The 25723-nt window shown below is 36.8% G+C and overlaps 1 protein-coding gene across 1 annotated transcript in view; it reads right to left on the bottom strand.

The window, feature by feature from the left end:
* Nucleotides 1–5281: 5281 nt before the first annotated feature.
* The window catches only part of APOB (apolipoprotein B), a 37576-nt gene continuing 17134 nt past the window's right edge, over nucleotides 5282–25723 (bottom strand). The window contains exons 20-29 of the mRNA XM_040553319.1: nucleotides 25601–25722; nucleotides 24756–24966; nucleotides 23301–23476; nucleotides 22980–23167; nucleotides 22556–22701; nucleotides 19733–20109; nucleotides 11192–18772; nucleotides 10256–10370; nucleotides 9243–9426; nucleotides 5282–8168 (exon numbers count right to left, since the gene is read on the bottom strand). Of these exons, the coding sequence (XP_040409253.1) occupies nucleotides 6348–8168; nucleotides 9243–9426; nucleotides 10256–10370; nucleotides 11192–18772; nucleotides 19733–20109; nucleotides 22556–22701; nucleotides 22980–23167; nucleotides 23301–23476; nucleotides 24756–24966; nucleotides 25601–25722 (10921 nt within the window). The 3' untranslated portion in view covers nucleotides 5282–6347. The remainder of the gene's footprint in view (nucleotides 8169–9242; nucleotides 9427–10255; nucleotides 10371–11191; nucleotides 18773–19732; nucleotides 20110–22555; nucleotides 22702–22979; nucleotides 23168–23300; nucleotides 23477–24755; nucleotides 24967–25600; nucleotide 25723) is intronic.

Below are 25723 nucleotides of genomic sequence, written 5' to 3'. Positions count from 1 at the left end.
TGGGAGTGGGAGGTGTGTGGGAGTGCATGTGCACGCAAGAAACGGGGATTTTTCTGGCTAAATGCAGAAGCTTGATTCAGTTAGCATAGGGGTCTAATAGCTTTTTGCTACTGGTTTGGATCTTGACTGTCTTTCAGGTTGGCTACCAATTGAAAACTTAAGAATATTAAAGGCTTTAGAAATAAAATTTAAAAAAAAAGGCATTTCAGGGTCATTTCTGAGTGCCATGGAGGGTGATTAGGACACTGATGACAAAGCTGTACATTAACAGATGGAGTGATTTCTGGAGGTTCCAGCATGAAAAAGCTTTCAAGCCTGCACAAAGAGCTACAGTTATCAGTGCTTTCAGGGCAATGGTACACTTGAACAGAAGAGCACCCATATATCACTTTTTACAGAAGGTGGTCCTGAATAAAAACAAAATCAAGCTTTTCAGAAATAATGTCTTAATATCATAGCAAATACTGAAAAAGGTACTACTGCAAAATAATCAGTATGTGTATGCTCACTTTTTTCCTCTGTTTGGCTACAATTTTGGGATACATCTAACTGTGGCAAAGGTAGTGCTATCAGGAGAAAAGTGTGGGGAAAAGAAAAATAAGTTATGAAGGCTAACTACTTGCTTTGCATCCTTAGCCAAAGCTGTACACAAAACAGAGCAGAATATAGCCTCTGTATATAACAGAGTAGAGTATAACCTCTGCTTTCAGCAAACACCTGGCAAAAAAAGTTTGGTGTAAGTATCTCATACAGCCTTTGTTATGTCCAGAAGTTGGTGGTGGAACTGCTGCTCTGTGTTTGATCCTCTCCCTCTGCCAATGCCCAGGCTAGCAGATGAGCTATCTCCAACCATTCTGAGAAGATCTATCAGTGCTGTTTATTCTCCTAACAGCTACCAAATCACAGTCAAAATATGCTTTTGTGGTGTATTCCTGCTTGCTGGGAAAGCCTTCATGGTTTGGTAAGGCAGGGATACTTCTGTCTAAACCGTCACGAATCACACTGAAGAGAGAATTCAGGATGCTTATAAAATGAATATGGTACTGGCAAAGATTACAGGATACACCTGTAGGGAATGATAGCGTTGGCCACGAAGAATTTGTCATATGTTACCTATACTACCCACCTGATTTTGCAAACTTATACTCATGTAGGTATATAGCCAGCATTATAGGAATGACTAACTGGTTATGGACACACATACCCAATATATGGCAAGCTTGCAGAGAAGTACTTTAAGGAGGGTAGGGCAGGCCTTGGCCCATCCAAACTGCAGAGTGATTCACATCAGTAAAAGAACAGCGAGGTCTTGCTTCTTCTGCAAGAGAACGCAAAAGAAAAAGTTTTCAACACTGTAGGTGAAAGCAGGTTTAAAATCCCCTCGCTCAAATATTCTGCTGTGCCTGGAACCCAGAAGTATAAAAGAGAAATTAAGGAGGATCTCTGCAGTAGGTGGTCCAGGTTGATACAAGTCAGTATCACAGGCACTGAAGGTCAAAGGAAATGATGCATTATACTAAAAAATAATATGAAATAGTTGGCAGGTAATACCCTGGAAACTGTGCAGATTCCCAGGGTGTTTGGGTGGTGGTGTATGGTTGAGAATAAACCTATTTTCTGGAGAGAAGACAATTCAAATACAAACATAGTTGAAGAGCTGTTATGATATCTTACTGTCAATCTAAAGACAGAAGTTCGAACCTCCTAGCAAACATGCCCTGACACCTACTTCCCCTTAACTCAGCCATGATAGGGTATCAGGTTGCACAAAGCAGAGATAGCGGATGGATGGACATGACATGATCACCTTGACCATTCTATTTAAATTCCTGTTATTGAAATATGCCTTAATCATACAAGTTCAACAGCATTCAAAATTTCTGTCAGTCTTCCAACAGGATTGATGCCTGCTAGACATAAAGGTTTTATCAGAAATATGCTGCTATCTATGCATATTTTGCTAGAGGCTGGCAAAACAGTGGTAGGCAAGCAATAGAAAGTATTCAGATTATTGGTTGCTTCTGAGCTGGATACTGGGTCCTGTGCCTCATGATTGGAGTCAGAACGATGATGCATTTACACACAGGGATATGGCAGAACTTCTATATTTTTGTATAATGATGCATTGGAATTATGAGGGAGGCTATTTCTCATAGATTATTTACCAAAGAGTAAGTATGGTGTTAAGTACCATAACATAATGCCACACCACTTTAGTCACAGAGAGTGATGAGATAACTCAGCCTGGAAGGGACCTTGTGATGTCTCTAGTGCAACTTCCCACTCAAATCAAGGACAGCCTTAAGCTCAGGGTGGGTTGCTTGTTTGCTTGGTCAGGTCTTGTAAACCTCCAAAATTTGCTTTTGTTCTGCAAGGCCCCAGTTTCCCTCAATGCCTTGGATGGATAATGAAATCAGAGAGAGGGTGGTGAGAGGAATAAGCGTATTTCCGTGTTTAAAGCATGGGACCAGAACCCAGGATTTTTGGCCCCAGCACGCTTTCTTTGTGATATTAGGCAAAACTGGCTATCATTAGGTATACAGAGAGACTCTGGTTAGCATTGCACAGGCAACCTTCATTCTGGCCTGTCTTAAATTTGTTAGTGCTTAATTTTCCTGTCTGCATGGTTTTCCAAATATATATATATATATGTATATTTGTGTAGATTTTTATAGATAACAATATAGTTTTTTGTCCTACAGGATCATAAAGTGCTTCTCAAATTATACTCATAATTAGCCAAAGCCTACGGCTGCTGAGGCCAATAGACATTTTGCCATTGATTTCATCTGGGCCAGGATTTGGCTGAGTAGCAACAGAATACAAGCAGTTCTGTACATCCGTATGGCCTTTAATAAATTCTGCTTTCCCATCTGAGTAATAAATCTGCCAGCAGAAGAGGAGTGCAAAATTTGGTGTCACTTACTGAATAACTCAATTTAAACTTTGTAAGGTATCGGTAGGCCATAATGACAATTGCTCTGCAATTATCAGTAGCATAAAATAGAGATGGAGATGGATAATGCACTATACGGTAAGCTTAGATGTGGGTATGTGTGTAGAATCTGTGTATACACAGCAAATGTATACATGTATTTTTAAATCACTTAATAAAAGACCAGCTCCAGTTAGTTGCATAACCTAAATTCTGGAACATTTTTGCTGTCCTACATCTGCGAAAGTTTTTCATTTAGGAACACACACGTTTCTTGTCAATGTTATTTCTACAATCACTTAGTTAGAGCAGGGCATATTGTTCTCTGAATTTCTTGTTAAAATGTTTCACTTAATTAAACTTTTACAACCAGTTCTGCTCTATGTCTGATACTTGCTGTAAATTATAAAGAAAAGCCCCTCTGGCATTTATGAGAATTCAGATGAGGAAGACTATAGGAAAAAAAGAAACAATGTCAGTGAGCCCCAGATAGTTGCTCATTCCCTGTTATCTCCCACACAATTCAAATTAATGAAATATACTATTTCTTATTAAATAAACGAGGTTGAAAAAGAGCCCAAAATGGAACTAATAATATTTCAAATGATTATATTGCTAAAGTTTCATAAGCGGAGTCAATTGCACCATTATTTGAATATTTGTGGTTTTGTCTACATTTCATGTAACTACATGGCAAAAAAAAAAAAAAAAAAAAAAAAAAAAAAGTAAAATTTGCTAGAACCTAAAAGAAAAAAATAGGAAAACCAAACAGGAATAGAAATTAAAGTTGCATATAGTTGTACATGCTCGTGGGTCATACCTGGGCATGCCAGGCAAACACCCTCCTGCCCCACCCCCCCGTCAAAACGTGGCAGCGGTTTCAGAGGGGTGCTTAAGATGACATCTCTGGTGTGGGGATTTTACAGCAGCTAAGTTCCAGCAAGATCTATTTTTTTGAGATCAATGTTCTGCTTCCAGGCCCTCCCCAAACCAACTGTGGAATGACTGCAAGATGGCTGTCACATCGATTACAGGGCTGAGAGCTCTAATCCAATTGGCGGCAATGCTGCTATGAGACTTGGAAGTCTCCTCTAACCCCTAACCACAGTTTAGTGTGCAAACTATTGTGTTTGCTCTTGGGAATCTTCACTCGTGCCAAAGAGAGCCTGTATTTATGCTATTTGGCATATTTATTATTCAGTTAACCCATTCTTTATAAGTAAATCCTTCTTCAGAATTTATAATCCTCCCAAGAACTATGGATGATGGACAGAAATAAATAGCCATGAAGGGGAAAACAAAAGAAAACAGAACTTTAAATCTCTCCTCTCCCATAACTTTTCTATATTTTTTTCTATTGTCCTTTGTTTCACAGGGCCATTTGTCATGATGGAGGGAAGCAAGAATCAGACAGGGTCTGAGAAATCTGGTTGTGCTTAAACATTTGTGAAATTCAGGGAAATGAGTTGTGTAATCTGACATCGAGTAAAGATCAGATGACCCATAGGCTTCAGTTTCCTTGTGAATGAAGGTGAAAAAGCTCTGCAGTCAACATCTTTATTTATTAATATACTCAAGAGAACACGTAAACAGGGATTTTTATATCTCCGGTTCCCCTGGGCAGGGTGATATACACAGATTAGTTTTATTTAGGATCAGAACTTTTTTTTTTTTTTTTTTTTAAACTTGTGATGGCTGAAAGCTAAAGAGAAAACTGAATTACCTTATTTTCTAAGAGGTGCTCACTCTGATGAAAGCTAGATAGTTGTGTATATACAACTGTGCTAGATTCATTCTGATTTGGGGGTTAATTTAGCATATGTGAGAACAATCATTAGTTGCAGACTAAGAATCATATTATGGTTTGTGTTGGAAGGGACCTTAAAGGTTATCCAATTCCAACTCCTCCTGCCATGAGCAGGGACTTACTCAGGTGATAATATCTGGTAATAGGATGTCAAAGCTATATAGCCCAACCTGCTCTGAGATCTTGCTAGATCAGCATGGACGTGCTGCAGAGCAGGGAGTGTTATTACTGCATAAACTCAGTGTGGGCACTAGGAACTCCTGTTTCCAGGACCTGAGCTACCAGCTTTGCATGACGCTGCTCTGTGCTGTAAATATGTATCTGCTGCCACAAAACTTACTCAGGTATTTGTAAACTAGTGCTCCATTGCTTCCCATATGTAACCCATTGTACCATGGGTTGAAACCAGGCTCTAAAAGGTCATGACTGCAAATAAATCAATGAGATAATTTCTGTTTTCCCATTAATGAACCAGCAAAAATCATATTCCAGACTGGATTGATTGTATTAAAACAAACATGTACACAGAATTTCTAGTCTTGTTTGTTAAAGAGTTTATTCTCAAAGAGATAACATTATTTCAGCCTAAGTAGGCCTTTTTCAAGGACTATCTATACAGTATTCCAATAGCTGAAAAGAAACCATTACAGTTCCACACATATTCCACCTCAAAGTAGTCCTATTTTGTGAGGAAATTCTTCAACTTTATTAAATTCATCTTTAAACTTGGAATTCATTTAAATGAGGTCTAGGCTCCTGCCTAGGGGACTGAGGGGAAAACACTTCGATTCCCGTCATATTCAGCGATGTCAGTGGAACTTTGACAGTCACCTAAATTCATGATAAGCAAAAGTTAGACAGCTTGATGTCAAAACAGAAGTATCATGGGGAAACAGGTAAGAAACCCATGTATTTCTGAATCATAAATTAGCCAGTAGGAAAAAAAATCTAAATTTCTTTGCAAAGCTTTCTGAAAACTGATATGTGTGTAGATTTCTTTTTCTCAATAGAATGTTGTTGTTATCTGCAATTGTCCAGGACTCAGATTTCTATTCAGTGATAATCTTTTCTGCTTTTTGATATTTTTTCTGGAATTCATTACTTTTTTTCTTATTTTTGTGTGCTCTCTTGCGCCCCTTTCCTCTTCTTTTTCTCCCAAACTCATCTATGAATGTATTTCTAAGTTGGGAAATAAATGTGTTTCCAAGTTGTTCTTCACCTGGCTTATAAATGTGACCTTTATTTTAAACCTGTTTATTCTGTGTATTCTGCAGCTTTTGCAACTATTTACAATATGTATTGCACATTACTGGCTTGATCCAACATACAGTGAAATCAATGCAAAGGCTTCCCGTTGACCTTGAAAATTGTTGGATTAAGCCCTATGGTCCAAGTAAAACTAGCTGTAATGAATGACACAAAAATGTAATAAAGAACTCATTTATTGGCTTATTAAGCTTATTAAAATAACCTACTGTAGATTATTCAGTTTTCAGTTACAAATTCAGATTCAAACAGTATCTACCTGAAGTTCCAGTATGCTGATTGCTGTTATTTTTAAATACATTGTGGTATAAACTTATCACTTCTCTTCTGCATGTCCATTCAGGTCTTCATGCGCTTCTGTATGTTTTCTACAATCTGCTGAATACTCAGCTGCTCAGTGGCAAGTTGTTCATCAATGAATGTTTGCATTTCTTCCCATTTCCTGGAGCCTTGTTCAATGCCTTGCTGAATTAGTGTGCGTGTTAATTCCACCTTTTTTCTGAGTGCCTCTCTGCTTTTCTGGGGCATTTGGTTAATGGACTCCCAATCAAATGGCACATCTATTCTAAGCTCTCCTTGACGAACAGCTATATATGGTTTTATGCTGTCAGCTGTTACTTGCTCAAGCCAACGAAGAAGCTCAGAGATATACTGCAGTAGTGCAGAGTACTTCTCTATAGTTAGATCAATTAACTTTTTGGCCTCACTGATTAGCTTTTCTTGAGAATCACTAAGCTGCTCATAGATCTCCTGGAGTTTTGCCTTGACTTGCTTGTTATATTCATTGATTTTCCTTTTAGCAGCTGCAGACCAGTATCGGACCTTTTCCTGAGCAGCAGATGAGAGTTCCATGACTTTCTGTTTTCCTTTCCCTTCAACATCAGCTATAAGCTCATAGTATTCCTGGCTGTATTTTTCCACCAGTTCTCTTACTTGGTCTGTCAGGCGTGTAAATGAATCAGCAAGATCTTCAATATACCTGGTGTGCCAATTCACTAGTGTGTCTATTAGATTCTTCAGCCATCCTAATACCTTGTCTTCTACTTCATAGTATTTCACTGACCATCCAAGTGTAGTTGGATCAAAATATTCCTCCCGCAATGCCCTTATATAGAGAAGCAGCTGGTGCAGATTTTCTGAAAGCTCCTGGAATGTCTTCTGGCTAAAAACTTTCACCTGAGAAATGTATTTTTTAACATCTTCTGCCAAGGATCTAAGTTTCTGTGCATAGACTGAAGCCATTGCATCTTTGTACAGCTGTTGTGTTTGGACTTTGATGTCCTCAAAATTTTTGGACTGCAAGCTTCTAACTATATCTTCTGCCTTCTGAAAAGTTTGTTGTACTATTTGTTTAAGTTGGTTAAGCTTTCCTGCAAAGTCAGCTTCCTGGAGAGTAGCAAACGTCTGCCTGATTTTTTCCTGCAAATGTTTCAGCATTTCTTTAATTTGATCAAGTACATTACGACCTCTAAGAATTGTTTCAGAAGCAGGAACTCTGACTTCCAGCTCATTAATAGCTGCAATCAAGGCATCAAAGTATTCCTGAAGTTTTGAAAGGCATATATCAGCAGTTTTTGCTGCCTTCTCTGTAGTCATAAGGTATAATTCTTCACCAGTGTACTTTTCAGAAAGCCCCGGAACCTGGAATTTTGTGGTCTTCAGGAACTCAACGACTGAATCAATTAGGTGTTTTATTTTCTTGTGATACTCTTCAATTATGTCAATTGTAGCATCCAAAAGCTTTGCTTTTAGTTTTTGATATTCGATCTGTCCAGCTTGATCTGCTGCTTTTTGATACAGCTGTTTAGCCTTCACCTTCATCTCCTGATATTTGCCAGAGGCCTCACTGGCAGCTGTGCGAAGCTGAGCATCTATTTGGTCTATTTGTTTTGCAGCAAATGCGTATGCTTTGTCAGCATTATTCTGCATGATATTCTTCATCTTCAAGGTGGCAGCACTAATATCCAGTCCCATATGCTCCTTATGGTACCGATTAACATATCTATAGACTGCATTTGTCATTTTAGGTACTTTGTCTTTTAGACCCAACAGCAAGTCTTTGGCAGCATCCTCTTTCCAGTTGAATTTCATTTGAATCAGGTGAGGATTCTTGAAGGATATCTCACTGCTTAATATGTCAATGTCCTTCTGAGGAGCAGACTGAAAATATAAGATGGGATAACCAAAAGATAGCTTGTAAATAAAAGAAATCCCACGTTATTTATAGTAAGTGTATTTCAATGTTTTCATTTTGCATAACTTTAAATTTAATATATATAAAGATATATACACTACAAATTTTTGTCTACGGTATGTTTGCTCCCATCTTGAAAGGTTATTTTGGAACAAATTATATTGTATCAAGGTACGCTATGCCTCTGTGCACAGGAGTACCACAACATAATTTAGTCTTTTTGTTTGTTTTTAAAATCAGACTGCAAATAAGATTTTTCTTTCCTTTCTATTAAATGCTATGAGGCCTCATAAAACCTGTCAATTACTTAGGAGATGACCCTTCTGCTCATTCTTGAAATTATTTAAAGTGAATTTAAACAACCTTTCCTTAATATGAAAACATTAGAGGATTTCATTTTGCAATCATTTAAATCAATGAAACAATGAGTGAAAGCTACTTAGAGTAATTAAAGATCCTCAAATCTATTTACATAAACACATTTTCCAGTTTTCAGTAATAAATAATGAATTATGAGTTGATGGTGATTCTTAAATTAGTTTATCATCTTGGAAGGTAAAATATTTTGTAATTGTGGTATGCCAATAATAGCATCTTTTGTTAGCAAATCTAAAAAGGTTTTTACTTCTCATAATGTATTGATGGATCCAAAAAGAAGACACATTACGTCTGACCACTTCCAGGGGCTTGATTCCTATAAGGGCAACTTTTGAAATAATTGTAAGTAGCCTGATAAGTATACACCAAGCCTGATCGTTTGGTTATCAAAAACTGTTTCTGTACTTCACTTTCAGCAGGTGTATTTTCTTGATCATGGCAGAGGGAAAAAAGCTGAAACAGTCTCTTCACATAGATGCTACTTTTAGAATTGGCAAGGCCAGTGTAGGAAATAAAAACCATAATTACTGATAATACACTTTTTCTTTGGACAAAGGGTGTTTAACTTATGTCTTAATATCAACATACACAAATTTTAAAAGGTAGCTTTTTCTTTGACCACCGCCAACCTTTTTGCTTGTTATTGGACATATCAAGCTTACCCGAGTTCGGTAGTAAAATTTCTTCTTCAGAATGTCAGTTTCTACTTCAATGAGATAGCCTAAGGTCCCAGCAGAAGGTGTAGATACTGAAGAGGATATTGTGCTGTCAGTCGTTTGATAACGTACATGAATATCAGTAAATGTTGGGCTGATGACGTCTAGTGATGCAGTGTTGGCCACAACTCTACAACAAAGAATACACAGCTATAATGAACACAAGACAGCACAGGCCCTAAGGAAGTACACAATGCAGTATGCCTAAATATAGCACTACCTATGATATTATATATATGTCCATGTGAACAATACCTTTGTCATCAAAAGAAGGTAGGGCTTTATTATCCAAATTTCTTAGGATTTAGCCTAATATATTCAAAACTTCATGTTACTACAATTTTCCTTTTTTTAGATACTATATTGAGCTCGGTTGAGAATTTTCATTGAATAATGACAACAAATCAAAACCTGTAGCTGCCCTGTTGTAAGCTTTCTAAAGACTTCTATAAGCTGACTTCAATTTTTTCCATCGACATAAGTTCAGGCAGTATTTTGTATCTGCATTTGTACTTGCCTTCTCAGACTTCTGTCCCTTGGATATATCAGCACAACACTTGGAGATCAAAACAGGCAGTTAGAAGGCCAACTCTGTAATCCCTAGTACAAGTACTTGTGAATAAAAATTACTCTTTAATGACTTGTGCTGACAGAGGGTTCCAGTGAAAAAGCTTTGTTGGTGGTCAGATCTAGAACCGCTCTGAATATGAAATGCTGGGTTTATATCTTAGCAATTATATGAAGTAGGGCTGCTCAGAAAATCTATGTTGGAAATACTGAGAGGGAATAGCATTTCAGCTATCTCAAGATAGAAAAAGTTACCACCAATAATGACAGATTAGTTACATGGGTTCTTACTAATTACAGCAAAGCACTCTGGGGCATTTGTGTTCAAAGCAACAAGTACATCATTGGCACTTTTGTCTATTATAAATTAGATTGTCAGAACAAATCTTTACCCAAATCCCCGAAGACTGACATCTTGCTTGTAGTTTGCACTCAAGTCACGGTGAGAAAGGCTGCCAGTGGTCTTCATAACAAACATGTCTCCTTCATATTTGTAGTTTGAAACAGCTGTGAAACAGGTTTCAAAAGTGTGTTTTACCAGAACAATACAAAATACATGTTGAGCTAGTCCACAACTAGGCCAGTTGTGGACTGTTTCCATTGTATGCAAAATTATACCTCAAGAAACTAAATGACCATAATGCCCCAAATAAAAAGATACAAAAATGCTTGTTCAACCAGAATATTTTAAAATTAAATTTTCCTCTATGTTTATAATAACAGGGGTATAAAATTTTGCATTCATGCAGACCAGAAATGGGGATTCTAGATTCTAATCTCTTCAGAGTTTTATGATTTTGTTCTTATGTATGCTTTTACTATTATTCTAAAGTCTAGAATTAAAAACTATATGGGATGCCTGAGCTTTCTGAGTTGAAATATTTTGAAAACCAAATATGTTTAATTCATAATGATTAATTATGAACATTAATGGTTATTTATGAAAATTAATGGTTAATTCTATGATTCTATAAGAAAAAAGGTAGGCATTTATATATCTGAACTGAATTACATAAAAAGTGAGCCCGCTTTCTCTCATTTAAGGGTATTATCTTAAGCAATGGGGAAACGTTATGATGTCTGCAATTTAAAGTAAGAAACCTCTATATAAAAAAAGAGATCTCTTCCATTTCTTTTCAGAGTGTGCCATTAGTTATACATATGACTTGTAATTAGCCTTCAAGGTGTCTGACTGAGACTGATAATAATTTATGAAAAAATGCTGATGAAGACAAAAGGAGATGTATAATCTAATGTAATTGCTAAACAGAAAAACAGTATGGAGTGTTTACCCCAGAACTGTGGCACATAGAATTATAATGTCTTACCATTCAAGTCATATTCCAGGAACTGTAATGTTGAGCTGCAGGTAGAGTCGACAGACAGTTCAAAGGAGTCCTTTTTATTTGATAAGTCTGTTCTCCAGGTGACATTGTACAAAGGGGAAACAGCTTTCAAAGATCCAGTCAAGGCACCAAATGATGGAATGTAAATTCCAGCAGGCAAGGACACCTTGAGAGGGGGGACCTCAATTTTCTGTTCAGGAATTGTAATTGTAGGGAAATCAAAATCTGCAATCTTATTAGCTACTTCATCCAGATTTACATGGAAACTGCCAAGAGAAATACTCTTTGGAAGAGTGAATTGAGACACAGTTATTTGGTATTCAGGTACTGTCAGCTCAAAATATGGTATCTTGTATTCTTCTAATGTGATATAATTGGCTCCTACATCCACTTTGGGGAATCTTAGTCTTGGCAGTGTGGGTAAATTGACGTCAAATGGCATCGTGTTTAGTGTCTGTGGAATTTTTATGTTGCGCAAGTCAATGGTGTAGGCTGGGACCTGCAGAGTGGTGAAAGGAACTCTGAACTCTGGAGTGCTGAAGACAGGACTTGGAACCTTTAGATGTAACTCAGGAATATTGAATGTGAAGCCATCGGTTAGCTTATTCACAGGTATGGGGAAGAAGGTACCATCATCACTCTTTGTGTACACGAGGGATGCTGAAGCATTTAAGTATTGTTTTCTGTCAGCACTGGTAGTGACGTCCAACTTCAAGATATCCCATAAGCTCTTCTCAGCAATGGGACACTTCATTTTTTTGAGGAAGTCCATGTATCCTCCCAAAGATCCAGAAATATCAAACTTTGCCTTTGATTTTTCATTTGATAATTGCATATCATGTCCCAAAGATAATGACTGAATTTGGCTTTCACCCTTCCAGCCAACTTTCTGGTTCACAGTATTGATTTTCATTAGGACAACCTGATTAATTGAGGCTATGTCCAGGAAGGAATTTGGCTGAGTGGCTTGAATCTGAAGATCTGCTGACATGCTCCAAGGAGCCAGCTCAAAGGTTGCTTTGCATTTCTGAGACCCCGTTGTTGTGAAAAGAGGTGTATATCGTGCATAGTTTTTTCCATTGTGCTCCCAGACTGCATAAACACGTCGAGTAGATGCTTCAATTGCAAGTAGTTCTTTCATTTCACTGTTCCAGAGTCCATCTGCTTGGGAGTTGGCCTCAAGCTTGAGAGATGACCGGGCTCCATTAGCATTCAGGTAAGTGTTTGCCTCGTGGAACAGAGTTCCAGAAAATGAATTTCCAGTGTAAATTACTCCATCAATATTCCCCTTTGTTGATGATTCTACTGATAGGTAAGATGTAAGGCTCTCCAAAGCAAATTTGTGAGCAACTCCTCCCTTAGCACTGGTGCCATATTTAGGAGTATTAAAATCATACATTACTTTTAGCCCAGAGGAAAGCGTGGGTTTAGACTTAGTATTTCCAGAAAGCTCTTGGCTGAAATTCACTTTTAATACTGGTGTGTTAATTTGTGCATTTGTTGTCAATGATGCTTCCATGTTCCTCCTTGTGAGACTAATAGTGCTGTCATGACCTCCTCCTAGAAATTTGTTATTACTCAGAGAGAGTGCTGTGGCCAGTTTCAACCCCCTTTTTCTTGTCAAGCTGGTTGAACCATCCAGCTTAAATTGTAGTGCATCAAAGACAGATGAAGATGAGATACTAAGTTGCCCAGCAATATCTGACTGATTAAACAGCCCAGCATTTACAGTCAAAGTGATCACACTGGATTTAAATGAGAAGTCATAAGTAATATTTCCCATGGCAGGAATTAAGATGTGGTTTGATGGGCTATTGATTCTGAATCTAGGAAGCTTTAGAGTGCGTAGATCCTGTGGAACATGAAGGACTGGAAGTTCCAGAGAAGGTAATACTAATGTGTAAGATGGTACTGAAAAGCCAATAAATGGGACTGTGAATCCTGTTGTACTTATTTCTTTTGGAAGCATATAACCAAAGGCTGGCATCTCAGCAGTAAAAGGAGAAACCTCAACATTCACAATTGGAATGGTGTATCCTGGAATCCTGAAGGTCCGTGGCAGTTTGTTCAGTGATGTCTGTATTTTGTATTTGTCAAATTTTGTTTTGGCTTCATTATACGACTTTGTGAGAAAATCTAAAGCTGTGTTTCTTCCTCTCTCAAAATATTTGTTGAAGAAAGTGATGTATTTATTAAGTGCTTCATGCACTGTTGCTAAAGGAAGTGGGATTACATGCATGTCTTTGTTTTTCTCATACTGAGCATTCAAATTTAAATCAAATGATTGTCTTGTAGTCTTCAGTAAGTCCTTCAGGCCTACCCGTTCCCACAGTGAAAAATCTTTTAGCTGAGGAGTCTGGATTCCAGTATAGGGAACATTAAGCTGAGGAATGGTTAGAGGAATATTTAGGAAGTCTAGGTTGGCATCTCCACTCATTTCAACATGAGCTTCAATTCTGTCATCATTGTTGCCAGCGGACATATTATGGGAATACCTGTACTGATTGAACCTGCCAGTAGCTTGCCAGCTGACCTGCTGAACAGAAGAACTGAGTGAAAGACCATAGTTATTCAGGAAGTCAATTTTGCCAGTCAATTTCATTGGGAAGCTGATTTTCACGTTTCCATCATTGTTTGTTAATACTCGAATTTCAAAAGGCTGTGCCAAGAAGAAAACCTCATTATTCACAGTCCCAGTAATCCGTCCGTTGAGACGAGCATTGTGAGAGCCTGTTAATTCTACTTTCATTCCTCCAAGCTGTACTGTGCCTTTTACATTCAGAACGCTACGCCCCACACGCTGTGACTCAATTTCAGACTGAATCTGAAGCGTTGCGTAGTTTAGGAAACCACATTCGTATCTCACAGCTTGGCTGACTTTCAGGTACTTATCATTTATTCTGTAGTCACCAAAGAATATAATAATGGGACCCTCAACCCTGAAAGTGGCATGTGAATCATGAGTGCCTTCATCAGAGAAATTAGGAGAAGCCCATTTCCAGTTTCCTTTAGCATTGGAGGTAAATGATATATGTCCTGCTTCTACCTCTGTTGTCATATTATTGACAAAATCAGCCTGGCTGGAGAAGGCAGCTTGTGGAATATTCAGTCTGTGGGAATATGCTGTTCCACTCTGTATCCAAATTTTTCTTTGCAGCTTGACCATTAATTTATTCTGAAGTCCTATGGAATTTTTTGTTGTATAGAAGTTTGCTCTGGTTTCAGCTTCACCTTCTACAGAAGTCCCTAAAAATACCACTTCATTGCTGTGATCAACTTTAAGGAACCTGTGGTTGACCTTCATGGAATTTTTAACGTTCAGCTGTTTCATCTCAGGGGCCAAGAGACGTGAATCTGCAATAACACTAAAAACTAGGAAATCTAATTTGGATGTTGTTTGAGCTGAAAGGGAGGTCACAAATTCTGGACTGTTTACAGATGTTGTAGTATTATGAACTTCAGCTTGCGTAGACAGTGTAAAGAATGGAGAGGTAACTCTGAAAGCACCAGACAACTTGCCAAATGTAGGGACAGTCACTGTATGTGGGATACGTGGAAGTTGGAACTCTGGTATCTTCAAGTCAGGAATCTGGAGCTCATTTAGATTTAGCTTTGGAACCAATAATTCCGGTATTTCAAACTGAGGCATTTGTAATTCTGGGAAAGAAATGTCAGAAAAAGGCATATCTCTCATCTTCAGATCTTTAAAATACAAATCAATTGCTGGCAGCTGAAAATCACCAGACATGAGTTGGTCTATTGTTCTCACAATCTGCAATTTAATTTCATTTAGGTCAATTGTATAAGATGGAACTTTAAAGCTATTTAGAACAGTAAACTCTGGAGTAGTAAATTTCATTGGGATTTTCATGTCCTTTAGTCTCTTAATATTTATCTCATAGGAGGGGATATGCAGATCAGTCAGTGGAACAACGAAGTCTGGTGTTCGAAATGTTGCTTCGCGAAGACTTTGGAGACTGAACTCAAAGGCAGGTATAGTGACTATAACAATTCTTATTTCAGGGACTTTAAATCCTGTTTCAACAAACTGGTTTAAATTTTCAGCCCAATTTTTTAGATCATACTCTTCAGCCAAAATAACAATTTTTTTAAAAGCTATGTTCCACTGTTCAGAAATGTATATGACAGCAGAATTGTAGAATTGGCTTATCTTCTGAAGATACCATTCAAATTCTTTGGAGATATCCATGTCAGAAATCCTCTCTCGCAGGTCTTCCAGATGCTCATTTACTTTGGCTTTCAGATTAGCAAATGTTGTTGAGTTTATGAGCTCCTTGAGCCAGTTAATTATGGCAGCAAGCTTGGTGTCCTTTAATTGTTCTATGTATTTTGAAATCACAGCACTAAAATCTTTCATATACTGTTTCAATGCTTCTGCTTTCTGTGGAAGTTCTAGATTTCTGAGTTCCTCATTTATTTTCTGTGTTACTTCTTGGATTTTCTCATTTGTTTCATCAATAAACTGGTTATAGTCAAAAGACTTGAGTTTTTTTATAACCATGTCAAGGAACTTGTTGACTTCCTTTATCATCATTGCATAATCAAAGGTTTGCACTTTCTTGACAGCATCATCAATAAAAGCAAGAATTTTATCAAAATATGTCTTCACATCAATTTTTTTCAGGTAGACAGTCAGTTTCTGGACAGTTTCTTTTATTCTGTACTGGTTAAGCAGTTCTGTCATTCTGTCCATTAAAAAATACACCTGCTTATCAATTTCATATTTTACAATCAGTTTATGTATATGACCTCGGAAAGCACTGATCTTCTCGGACACTTCATAGTCCTCCATCCAATTTAGAATAAAGTCTTTGATTTGTTCAAGAACTTCTTTCATTTTTTTAATTGGCAATAAACGCTTCAATTTTTCTAAAACTTGTTTAACATCAAACATCTTAATCTGCTGTTTCAATTTTTCTGCAATGCGTCTGACATCAATATTCTGAATCTGAATTTTGAGTTGTTCTAGGCTCTCCTGTATTCTAGCAGTGATCCTGTACTCATCATCTACATTTTTAATCCAAGCCATTGTGCTGCTTCCAATTTTGCTGGGATAATATTCTTGAAAAAAAAATTGTAATCTCTGAAGAGTGTCAACTACAGTCATTCTTATGTTATATTTGTTATCTAGAGCTGTTATTCTTTCAACTATTTGGTCAAGAAGCTGTGCAATAAGTGCTTTAATGTCAAACTGTTCAAAATTGTCTTTGATGTATTGCTCAATTTGTATCAGATAGACCTGAAGCTGGAGCAGTATTTCTTGAAGATTTTCCAGGGCTTTTTCCAACATAATTTGGAGATCATCAGATGTTATTCTGTAGTCCTTTGTGAAAGCAATCAGATTAGTTTTCATGGTGCTAACTCTGCCTTTCAGATCTAATTTCTCCACGTAATCATTAAGGTGCTGTGGGAGTTTATCCAAAGTTGCCTTGTATTGTCTCATATATTGATCTATGTCAATGTTTTTCAGGTAACTTTGTACAGCCTGCAGTGTGCTTAGCATGGCACCTCTGATTTTCTCAAAGTAGACTGGTAAGTGTTCCAAGAGTGGTAGGTTAATAACATGCATATCTTTATTTTTATCGTACTTCACAGAGCCAGAGATGCTGAATTCTTGAGGCTGTGACACACTGCCCCTGAGGCCTAATACATCAATGATGTTAACTTCTTCAGATGTGAATGGTAGTGTGATTGATGTATCCATCACAGAGAGATCTGCTAAAGCTCTTCCACTAAGTTCCACACCGGTCTTTTCTGCATCATTGTAAGCATTGAGATCTTGTGAATATACATTATTGTTCAGCTGACTTTTCAATTTCCAAGCACTGGACTGCTCTGATGGGGTAAAAAGCATATGAACTTTGTTATCAAGCTGAGTAGTGTATCTTCCTCTAGACTTGAAGCTGTGACTGGTAGATCCTCTGTAATCATGGGAGAAAGTGAAAGCAAGAGGCTCCGCTTTAAACAGGAATTTGCTGTAAAGGTCTCCTGTGTGTTCACCCATGGCAATCAGCTTTCCATTACCATTGGTATGGACATCAGCAGTGACAGTAAATGGGGCCATAGTGGAACGCAGAGCATTGCTGAACCGGAGAGATTTGGAATCACAGTTTGTGTTCATAGTAACTGAGGTAGCCAGTCCTGCTATATTGAGATTAACTCTGTGACTCACTGCTGCACCTTGAACATTTGCAACCATATCCGTTTTAAAGTTTGCAGCTAGATCAGCATATGTAATAGTGTAGGTATGCCTTATTTCATCTGCTCCATAGGCTGCTCTCATATTGCCACCCAAGTTCAGCTTCAGAAGCTCGAGGAGCAGTTCTGCTTTGTTGGAAACTTCAGTTTTGGTGTACTTAATATTATTGCTCAGCTTAGCTGTGAGTGATTTGGGCTGCAACTGCAGATCAAAACCATGCTTGTGGAACTTGTCAAAGCTGAAGCTGTTGTCTAACTTTGAAGAAAACATTAGGGATAAACCAGGAATAGTCAAGTCATTTGAGTACTCCAGCTTAATCTCTTTGAATGACCCTTGCAAATTATTTGAGAACTTGAGTCCTTCTCTATTAACTCTGAAGTTTAAAACATGTTTATTGTCCATACCCAGAACTGTACTCTGATATTCACTTCCCAGCGTTACTTCCGTTAAGCTGACTCTTCCACCAAGATTGAATTTTGCATTGTTTTTACCATAGCGCCCAGAAGAGGATAGTGACATAGAGCCTCCAGCAGTATCAAGTTTGGCATTCATTTCACTCTGCATTGTCAATGGACTAAATTGCACATTTGTAGTTGCACTGCTAGCTAGACCATACTGATTAACATTGAGTGATGACTTATGTGCTGCTCGATTCCTTTGATCGGTCAGAGAGATATCAGTGTTGAAAACAAGATCCTGGGAATTGAGAGAACCTGCAAACAAGGCATAATACTGGGCTTGCTTGTAAGTGGCTTGGTACTCAGAGCGAAGTGCTGCCATCTTCTTTGACAAAATTAATTCAAGCTTATTGACAGCTGCAAGTTGTCGATACCTCCCATTTGTTTCAGATGTCATTTTCAGCTGGCTATTTTCATACTTCAGTGAAGCTGTGTTCTTTAATAGTCCACTTTGTACATCAGAAACCGAAGTAATGGAAAATACATCATCACTGTATCTACCAGATAGTTGATTCATAGCTTGCAGGTAAGGAGAATCCAACTTCAGATTTGATTTCCCTTCCAAAACCTGTCTCTTTTCATTGTATGAGCTTGACATAGTATAAATGCTTCTTGCAAAGACAGAAGCCACTTCCAGTTGCCCTTCCATCTTGACATTATTGATGTTCATGTTATTTGTTTTTTCAGAAACAATATCACCGGAAAATGAAAGCTGAGGACCCAGAGTACTCGATGCCATAAGTGATAAAGTGCAGTTTGAAACTAGACTAGGTTCATAACTCTTTGTCCTAGACAATTTAAAAACTGAAGTTAAGAGTCTGTGCTTCAGGTGATTTTCATATGCACAGGTGAATCCATTTCTATTATAAGATGCTTCGCCAGAACCTGAAATAGGAAAAAGAAGACAAAAGATGACAAAAGATGACAAAATGATGTAATCTATACCGTTTTGTCTTTAAGACTTTGTCTGATGTCACTAAGCTTTTATGTTACTACTTGAACTGCAGTTACTGTTACTATACTATTTTGCTTAAAAGAAAAAATATTTTGGTTGATCCTGAATATTTCTAAAAAAAAAAAAAAAAACAAAACAAATTAATATTTTTATATTTGGGGCTAAATTTTCAGTGAATAAATCAAATCTTTATATTGCTGTATGAAATATAATTATGAGATGATGCAAAGTTATGTCACGATTTAAAATTTAATTAACAAGATGGACTCCCAAGAATAGCTGAAACTACAACATAGCTAACATTCCCTTTTCTAAAAATGTCATTTTTATCATACTTCATATGAGGTGGGAAGTTGATAAGAGACTAAAGTTAGCCTGACCTTTTCCAGTTTAAGAACCATCTTAAAAGAACACCAATTTTAACAACTGCCTACTCTGAATCTGGGCTAACTGCCACATAGTTACGGCAGTATATGGACACATATAAGTAATAAAAAATATATATTTGTGTACCTATATAGAGAGAGGGAGAGAGAAAAACAAACTGGAGGGATACCTACACACATGCCTGATTTTGAAAACACTTGACTTGTGAAATACACAAATGTTTATATGATCATGCCTTCAGTTCTGAAGAACTGTGCCTTTGGTATGGAATATATTTGAAAATATATACCTTAAGTCTTTAACAAATTATCTGACTTCACCTTTAGTGCCTAAATAAATGGATTCGCATTGTATCTTCAAAAACACAGAGAAAGTGATTTGAGATTACACAACCTCTTTCTTTAAATAAGCAATGTAAAAATAAATGGGCTGTACCTGATATGTATAAAATAAAGCCATTTAAATAGTTTTGCCAGCATTACAATATTAGCACACATTCTTACCTTTCACATTGTAGGAAAGTAGCTCAAAAACTGAATCAGCATTCGTGGTGTAAGTAGTTCTTATGCTGGATGCTTTCTCTGTGCTGCTATTAGCCAAAGTGTATGCTCCTGTCCAGTTGTAATAGTTGCTGTACACATTAGTAGAGACCTCTAAAGTACCCAGTAGAGGCACAAGAAGAGGATAGGATTCTGGAACAGTAAATGCTGGGATTCTGTATTCCTGAGATGGTACATTTATTCCTATTGACTCCATTACCAGAGGAGGTGTTTTAACAGTTTGTGGCACCCTTATGTCGTAGGATGATCTTCCACCAAATGGTAATGGAATATTAATTAGAAAACTGTTCTTATTGAAGATGTATTTGATCCGGCCTTCACTAGAAAATAAAAGTGATTCTGTTAAAAGCTGTGCAAGTCCATGACATATACACAGAAATGATTCCTACTATTCCCAGGATACTGGGCTTACATGGTTATATCAATGTCCTGACTTTAGGTTTAGAGAGAAATGTAATGATCATCTCAGCATTTTTGAAGCGCTCATCTATCAGAATCTCCTGAAAGCATTTCTGATATCTGAATTCTGTCAATGTTTTTTCCCCTTATTTCATAATCAGGAAGACTGAGAGATCAAGTAGTCATAGAATCATAGAATGGTTTGAGTTGGAAAGGCCTTTAAAGAACATCTAATTCCAGCCCCCTTGCCATAGGCAGGGACAGCTTCCACTAGACCAGGCTGTGAAACCTGTAGTCCAGAAACACAATATTTCCATAAGGCCTTGGATTAGAATTCAGACATTCCTGAGTCTTTGTTCAGAGCTTAAATAACCTTAGCTCACAGGTAGAGAGTGTCATTCAAGGGGCCACACATGCAATTGTTATGAATCTTGCATTTGATTTTCTAATCTAAGAATCCAAATCTAAATCTGCCTTATGCATATTCATGAAAAGATGTATTGGCATGAAAATGAAGGAATTTGAAAGAAAATTGTTGGTATACAGGAAAAGATAATTCCTCCAAAAGTCGTGCTGCACTTCAGCAAGGTGTCATGCTGAGTACCAGAAAAAAGTGATTATATTCTTTTTTTTTTTTTAATGATATATTCTTACAGATAGGTATGAAAAGTCTCACTAGCATTAGATGTTGTAAGAACCTAAATTAGCAAGAATTTTTCTCTGATCATAAGCATTTCAAAAGTTTAATCCAAATATTCAGGATATTTTTTTATTTATTTTAATCTGAACAAAAATATATAAAAATGTAAGCATTCCACCAGGATTTAGGACTGGAAAAATGGATTGTTAGCTGAAAAGTTTGTGGGGAATATGTGTTATGAAAAGGCAAAACAGGAGGAAACTTTGCTCATTTGTTCATGAACAATAAGCTGGCAAAGATACTTTTCTTGTTTGTCTAACTGGTCTTTTATATTACAAAATGTTCTTTTTTACACTTAGAGCTATTTCCTAAGATGAAAATTAAGCAAACATTTAAAAAATTTGTTCCTTACATGAAATAGTTAAAAAAGCAACATCACAGAGAAGTAGAAATTCCTGTTATTCCAATGTGCACTATTGGTAAGAATGTAGGGGAAAAAACATTTTCCTTGCTTATACTTAGCTTAGGAATGCAATGAAAGAAATAGGGATGTAACATTTTATACTACCTCTGTGAAAGACGATATCCGGAAAAACAGCACTAAGAGAGAAAATGCAACACTTCTCCCCATCTGTTTATATAATCCAATCTTACACTAGCTTCTTTAGTTCTTTACATTCATTTTATGAATCAGTATTTCCTTAACTCATGAGCAAACTATACAAAAAAGATTTATCAGAGTAGTAGCTGTGGGTGTACCACTGAGATATTACCAAGCACCACTGCTCCTTGAATCCTTATGCATGAGCAGAGAAGCAATATGGTATGAACACTAGTTGGCAAGAACAATATATGCTAGAAACTGCAATGAGATCAAATTCTGGCAGGCACATGAACATTTTAATGACTAGATCCACTTCAGCTGATTTATTTTTTAATTTCCTAGAGACAGAAGGAATATACTATTTATTTGCTGCTGGTCCCTCTTTTGTTGGTCAGGCCTTACCTTTCAGAAATTTTTAATATATTGGATGATTTCTATCAAATTTGACAGAAGGATAAAAGCCTCAAGAGTAATTACATTTATACAAACTCTGAGAAATCCAGAGTAGCTGGAGGAGATGGGCTCAAACTAGTGCAAGTATCCAGCCCATATATGTACAACCATGGCATGTGCTGCCTCTGAGCAAGTGACAGATGGAGTCAGGGTACTTATACATCTACTATACCAGTGAAGGTCAACCAGAGTGTTAGGGGAATAGGAAGAACTGTCCAGTAGGACTGCACAGGAAAAAGTTTAGATGTTAGGGTTATGGCCAAAGAGAAGGTGTCTGTAGGGATGCAGAACACAAATCTATGAGAAATCTGTCTTCATTAGTTCTGTGACTCCAGAGTAAAGGTTGTTGAACACTGTATTTTTGCTCAGTTCTCATTACTATACAACACAAGACTTCAGGATGTACTCATTCATATGCTGTAGGAGTGATTAGTGTGGATTCAAATTTGTCTTACTTAATTATATGCATCATTTCCTCTATATAATTTAGTCTCTCTGGTCCTAAAATTCTTTGTTATTATTCTGATGTTATGATGTTTACAACAATTCCACAATGTTTAATAAAATAAAATAAAATAAAATAAAATTGAAATAAAATAAAATAACACAAACATAGGAATAAATATCTGTTTTCAGTTTCCTGTGTGATTATCCTTATTTCTCTATCTACCTTTTCAGGAAAAGTTCTTCAGGAATGGTGATAACAGGCAGGTTAATTTTCTGAATGCTCAGTTCCTGCAGTCCACGTAGTTTGGCGTGTAGAGTCTGGGCATAGGGAACATCTTTTGATGCCTTTTGCAGCCAGGTGTTGGTTGCCTGCAACGAGGAGAAAAGTTTTCCAAAGTAAAACAAAGTTTTAGGACTTTCCAACCCTTTAAGTTATGTAAGTTATCTGAAAGCCAGCGAAACTATTAGTATAGCACTAGCCATCTGGTAAAGTGGTTGGCTTGATCAAAGTTGAAAATATAAATCGTACTCAATCTGATGAGTGCTTTTACAAGTAGTACCCATTTTGTCTTCCTTGGGGGAGGCAAAAATTAGTTAGGACTATGCAGTCATGTTGTAATTAATATCTACTGTAGGTTGAAACATACCACAATAAATTGTGATACAATATGTCTCATAGTCATATCCGTATGAGCAACCTTCTGATCCAGCAGTTCATTGGTATACTTCTCTAAAGTCTTTGGGTAGTCTGAAAAGTCCACTGGGAAGCCAGAAGACATTCTTTTCACAGCAGCACTGGCACCTGAATTCCACTCTAGCTCAACTTTTTCAGAATCTGAAAATGATTATTTTAAAAGAAAAGAGTAAAATTAGTATATTTTTGTTCAATTTAGGGGTATAATGTAAACTAAGGTAACAAGTTGTTTAAAAGTATAGGTTGTACACATGGCTTATGTTTTTGCTCCTACCATATCTGAAAAGAACTCTTTCTGAAATTGTGTTCCCATGAGTTGTTGCAGCTGAGCTCATCTGAAGATATCCTTTGGTGGGTGAATAATTAACCAATGCTTCAGATCTAAGTTCAGTTTGCAGGTGAGGAATAGAAATGGTGCCTCCTAACAGCGCTTCTTCCATTCCAGCATATCTGTGAAAGCAAAATGTAAATACAAATGTAAAACATTTCATTCTACATTTTCACTATGTCTCAGGAGCAATTTCAGCATTTAAATCTAAAGTAAAAGCATAATAGATGTTACAAAAGATAGAATGAATAAAACTTGTATACTTCTTTATGAGTCAATTAATGTTTTCAGCTCCTATCGGTTACTTTGTGAAATTTAAATTAAATTGTTATAATGCAGCTGTTTGGATATATACAAGAATAATTCCATATTATATATCATATAAATCCATAATACTGAAATGGATGAAAATATCTACCTGTCTATTAATGTTCTACCTGAACCAAATTCTGAACTCAAGCTGAATTCTCTATTAAGGATACTGAGTTTGACCATGAATCAAGTAGAAGTAAAACACTTGACAAAATATATTATGCCACTGGGCTTCATTTTCCTTTACTCACATTTATTTTATCTCTGTGACTTTGTTGACTTGAGCAAACTTCTAATATTATGTTAGTGCAAATGAAAGGGAATTGAGGTCCCTGACATCTGTCCAAAGCTCCCACTGATATCAGAGGCAATTCTGCATGAACAGCAAAGACAAAGACTCCCTGGGGCACCATCAAGATCACAGAATTCCATGGAAGATTGAGGTTTATTAAAGAATGTGATCACCTCATTTCACCACGGGCTTGTGAGGCAGACAATTTTAGAAACCCTGGCAGGCTGAACATTTTTGTTAGGTCCCCTGTAGATGTTCCCGGAAATATTCTCATCATGAAGCGTGGGAATTTTTACAGGAAGCTGTCAGTTATTTTTGGTTTTGTTGCTTATTGAGTGCTGTTAGATTCCTTCATGGGGAGATGTAATAACATTTTTTTTTTAGAGCTGAATATATCTAGTAAATGATAATACCTCTCTGAACAAACCTTGCCTTGTTTATATCCTTTGACTATCACACCTGCAATAACACTAGTACAATGTCATTCTTGTAATCATGTTTGCAAACATGGCAGAACTACCTCAAGAATCTTCCAACAGAAATTATACATGTAGTAGGAAGGATCAGTTGGTGTATTAGGTATAGTTATTTTATGTATATGCGATGGGTAACAAATAAAATAATATTTCAAGGGCTTTTAAAGGGGGTTTGAAGAATGAGTTTATATGTCTCTATACACGAATGTGCAGTTTCTCCAAAAATGAGATATTGTTTTCCAAAATTTTCAACGTTCAGTAAAAACTTCAGCTATCTTATCCAAAAGCATCTGAAGAAGTCTAAATGGTTTTCTGAGTTACCTTATTTGGCCAGTAAGAGTAACTTCAGGAATCTTCTTGTTATTAAAGTCCAAGACAAAGGTATATGCTTTCTTCCCCGAAGTGGATTCATCACTAATTCTGAAGTTTGTACCAAAGTCAATATCAACATCTGGAATGTGGACATCACTGGTCAAAATCTTCCTGTCTCTATTGTACTTGAAGGTCAGCGTGGCTTCATGCTGCTTTACACCTGGAAAATATGTACTCTGGTTATTCACAACTATGGAGTCTTGTGGATTTTTCTAAAAAGGAATCAAAAACCAATCAACTGGAAATTATATCATCCTGGGGATCTAAGGCAACCTTTGATGAATTTCAGTTAGAAACTGGGTCATCTTTTTCTCCTCATTTTCTAAATCCATCATGGATTAATCCAGTCACAACTTTGTTACTTAAAGTTGCTGTCTCCCTTTAAAAACTTTATTTTTATGCAGTTTTTCTTAATTTGTATGCATTACTTTCATATTTTATCAGAAATGGTATTTTTCTCTTATATAGAGCCCGTTAATTTCTCCTTTTCCTTTCTTTCATTCACCAACACCACATTTTCATTTAAAATACATTAAAGCATTTTTTGGGATGCAAAATCTGCCTCTCATCATGAAGATCTTTCACCAGGATTGAAAACATTGAAATGAAATGAAATGAAATGAAATGAAATGAAATGAAATGAAAGTGAAAGTGTTGGCCTATTTGGGTGTGAAAACAGTGTTCTATTTTATACTGTAAACACCTCTATTGTGATTTATTCATAACAATCTTTTTCCAATTCAATGACATATAGCTCAAAACTAAGCTAAACCATACTGATTTTTCACTCTTACCTTCTGCTTGGACAGCAAATTTCAAAGTGTCTATCAAGCCGTTTCCCTCTCTCTGTAGGTCATAGTTTGCACTTGCAGAGTATTCCTTCACTTCTCCTGTGGACACTATTTCAACTTCATATC

The sequence above is a fragment of the Cygnus olor genome, chromosome 3 (assembly GCF_009769625.2).
Source record: "Cygnus olor isolate bCygOlo1 chromosome 3, bCygOlo1.pri.v2, whole genome shotgun sequence".
Taxonomy (NCBI): domain Eukaryota; kingdom Metazoa; phylum Chordata; class Aves; order Anseriformes; family Anatidae; genus Cygnus; species Cygnus olor.
Note: the sequence above shows the minus strand (reverse complement) of the source record. Positions and strands in the feature narration are given on the sequence as shown.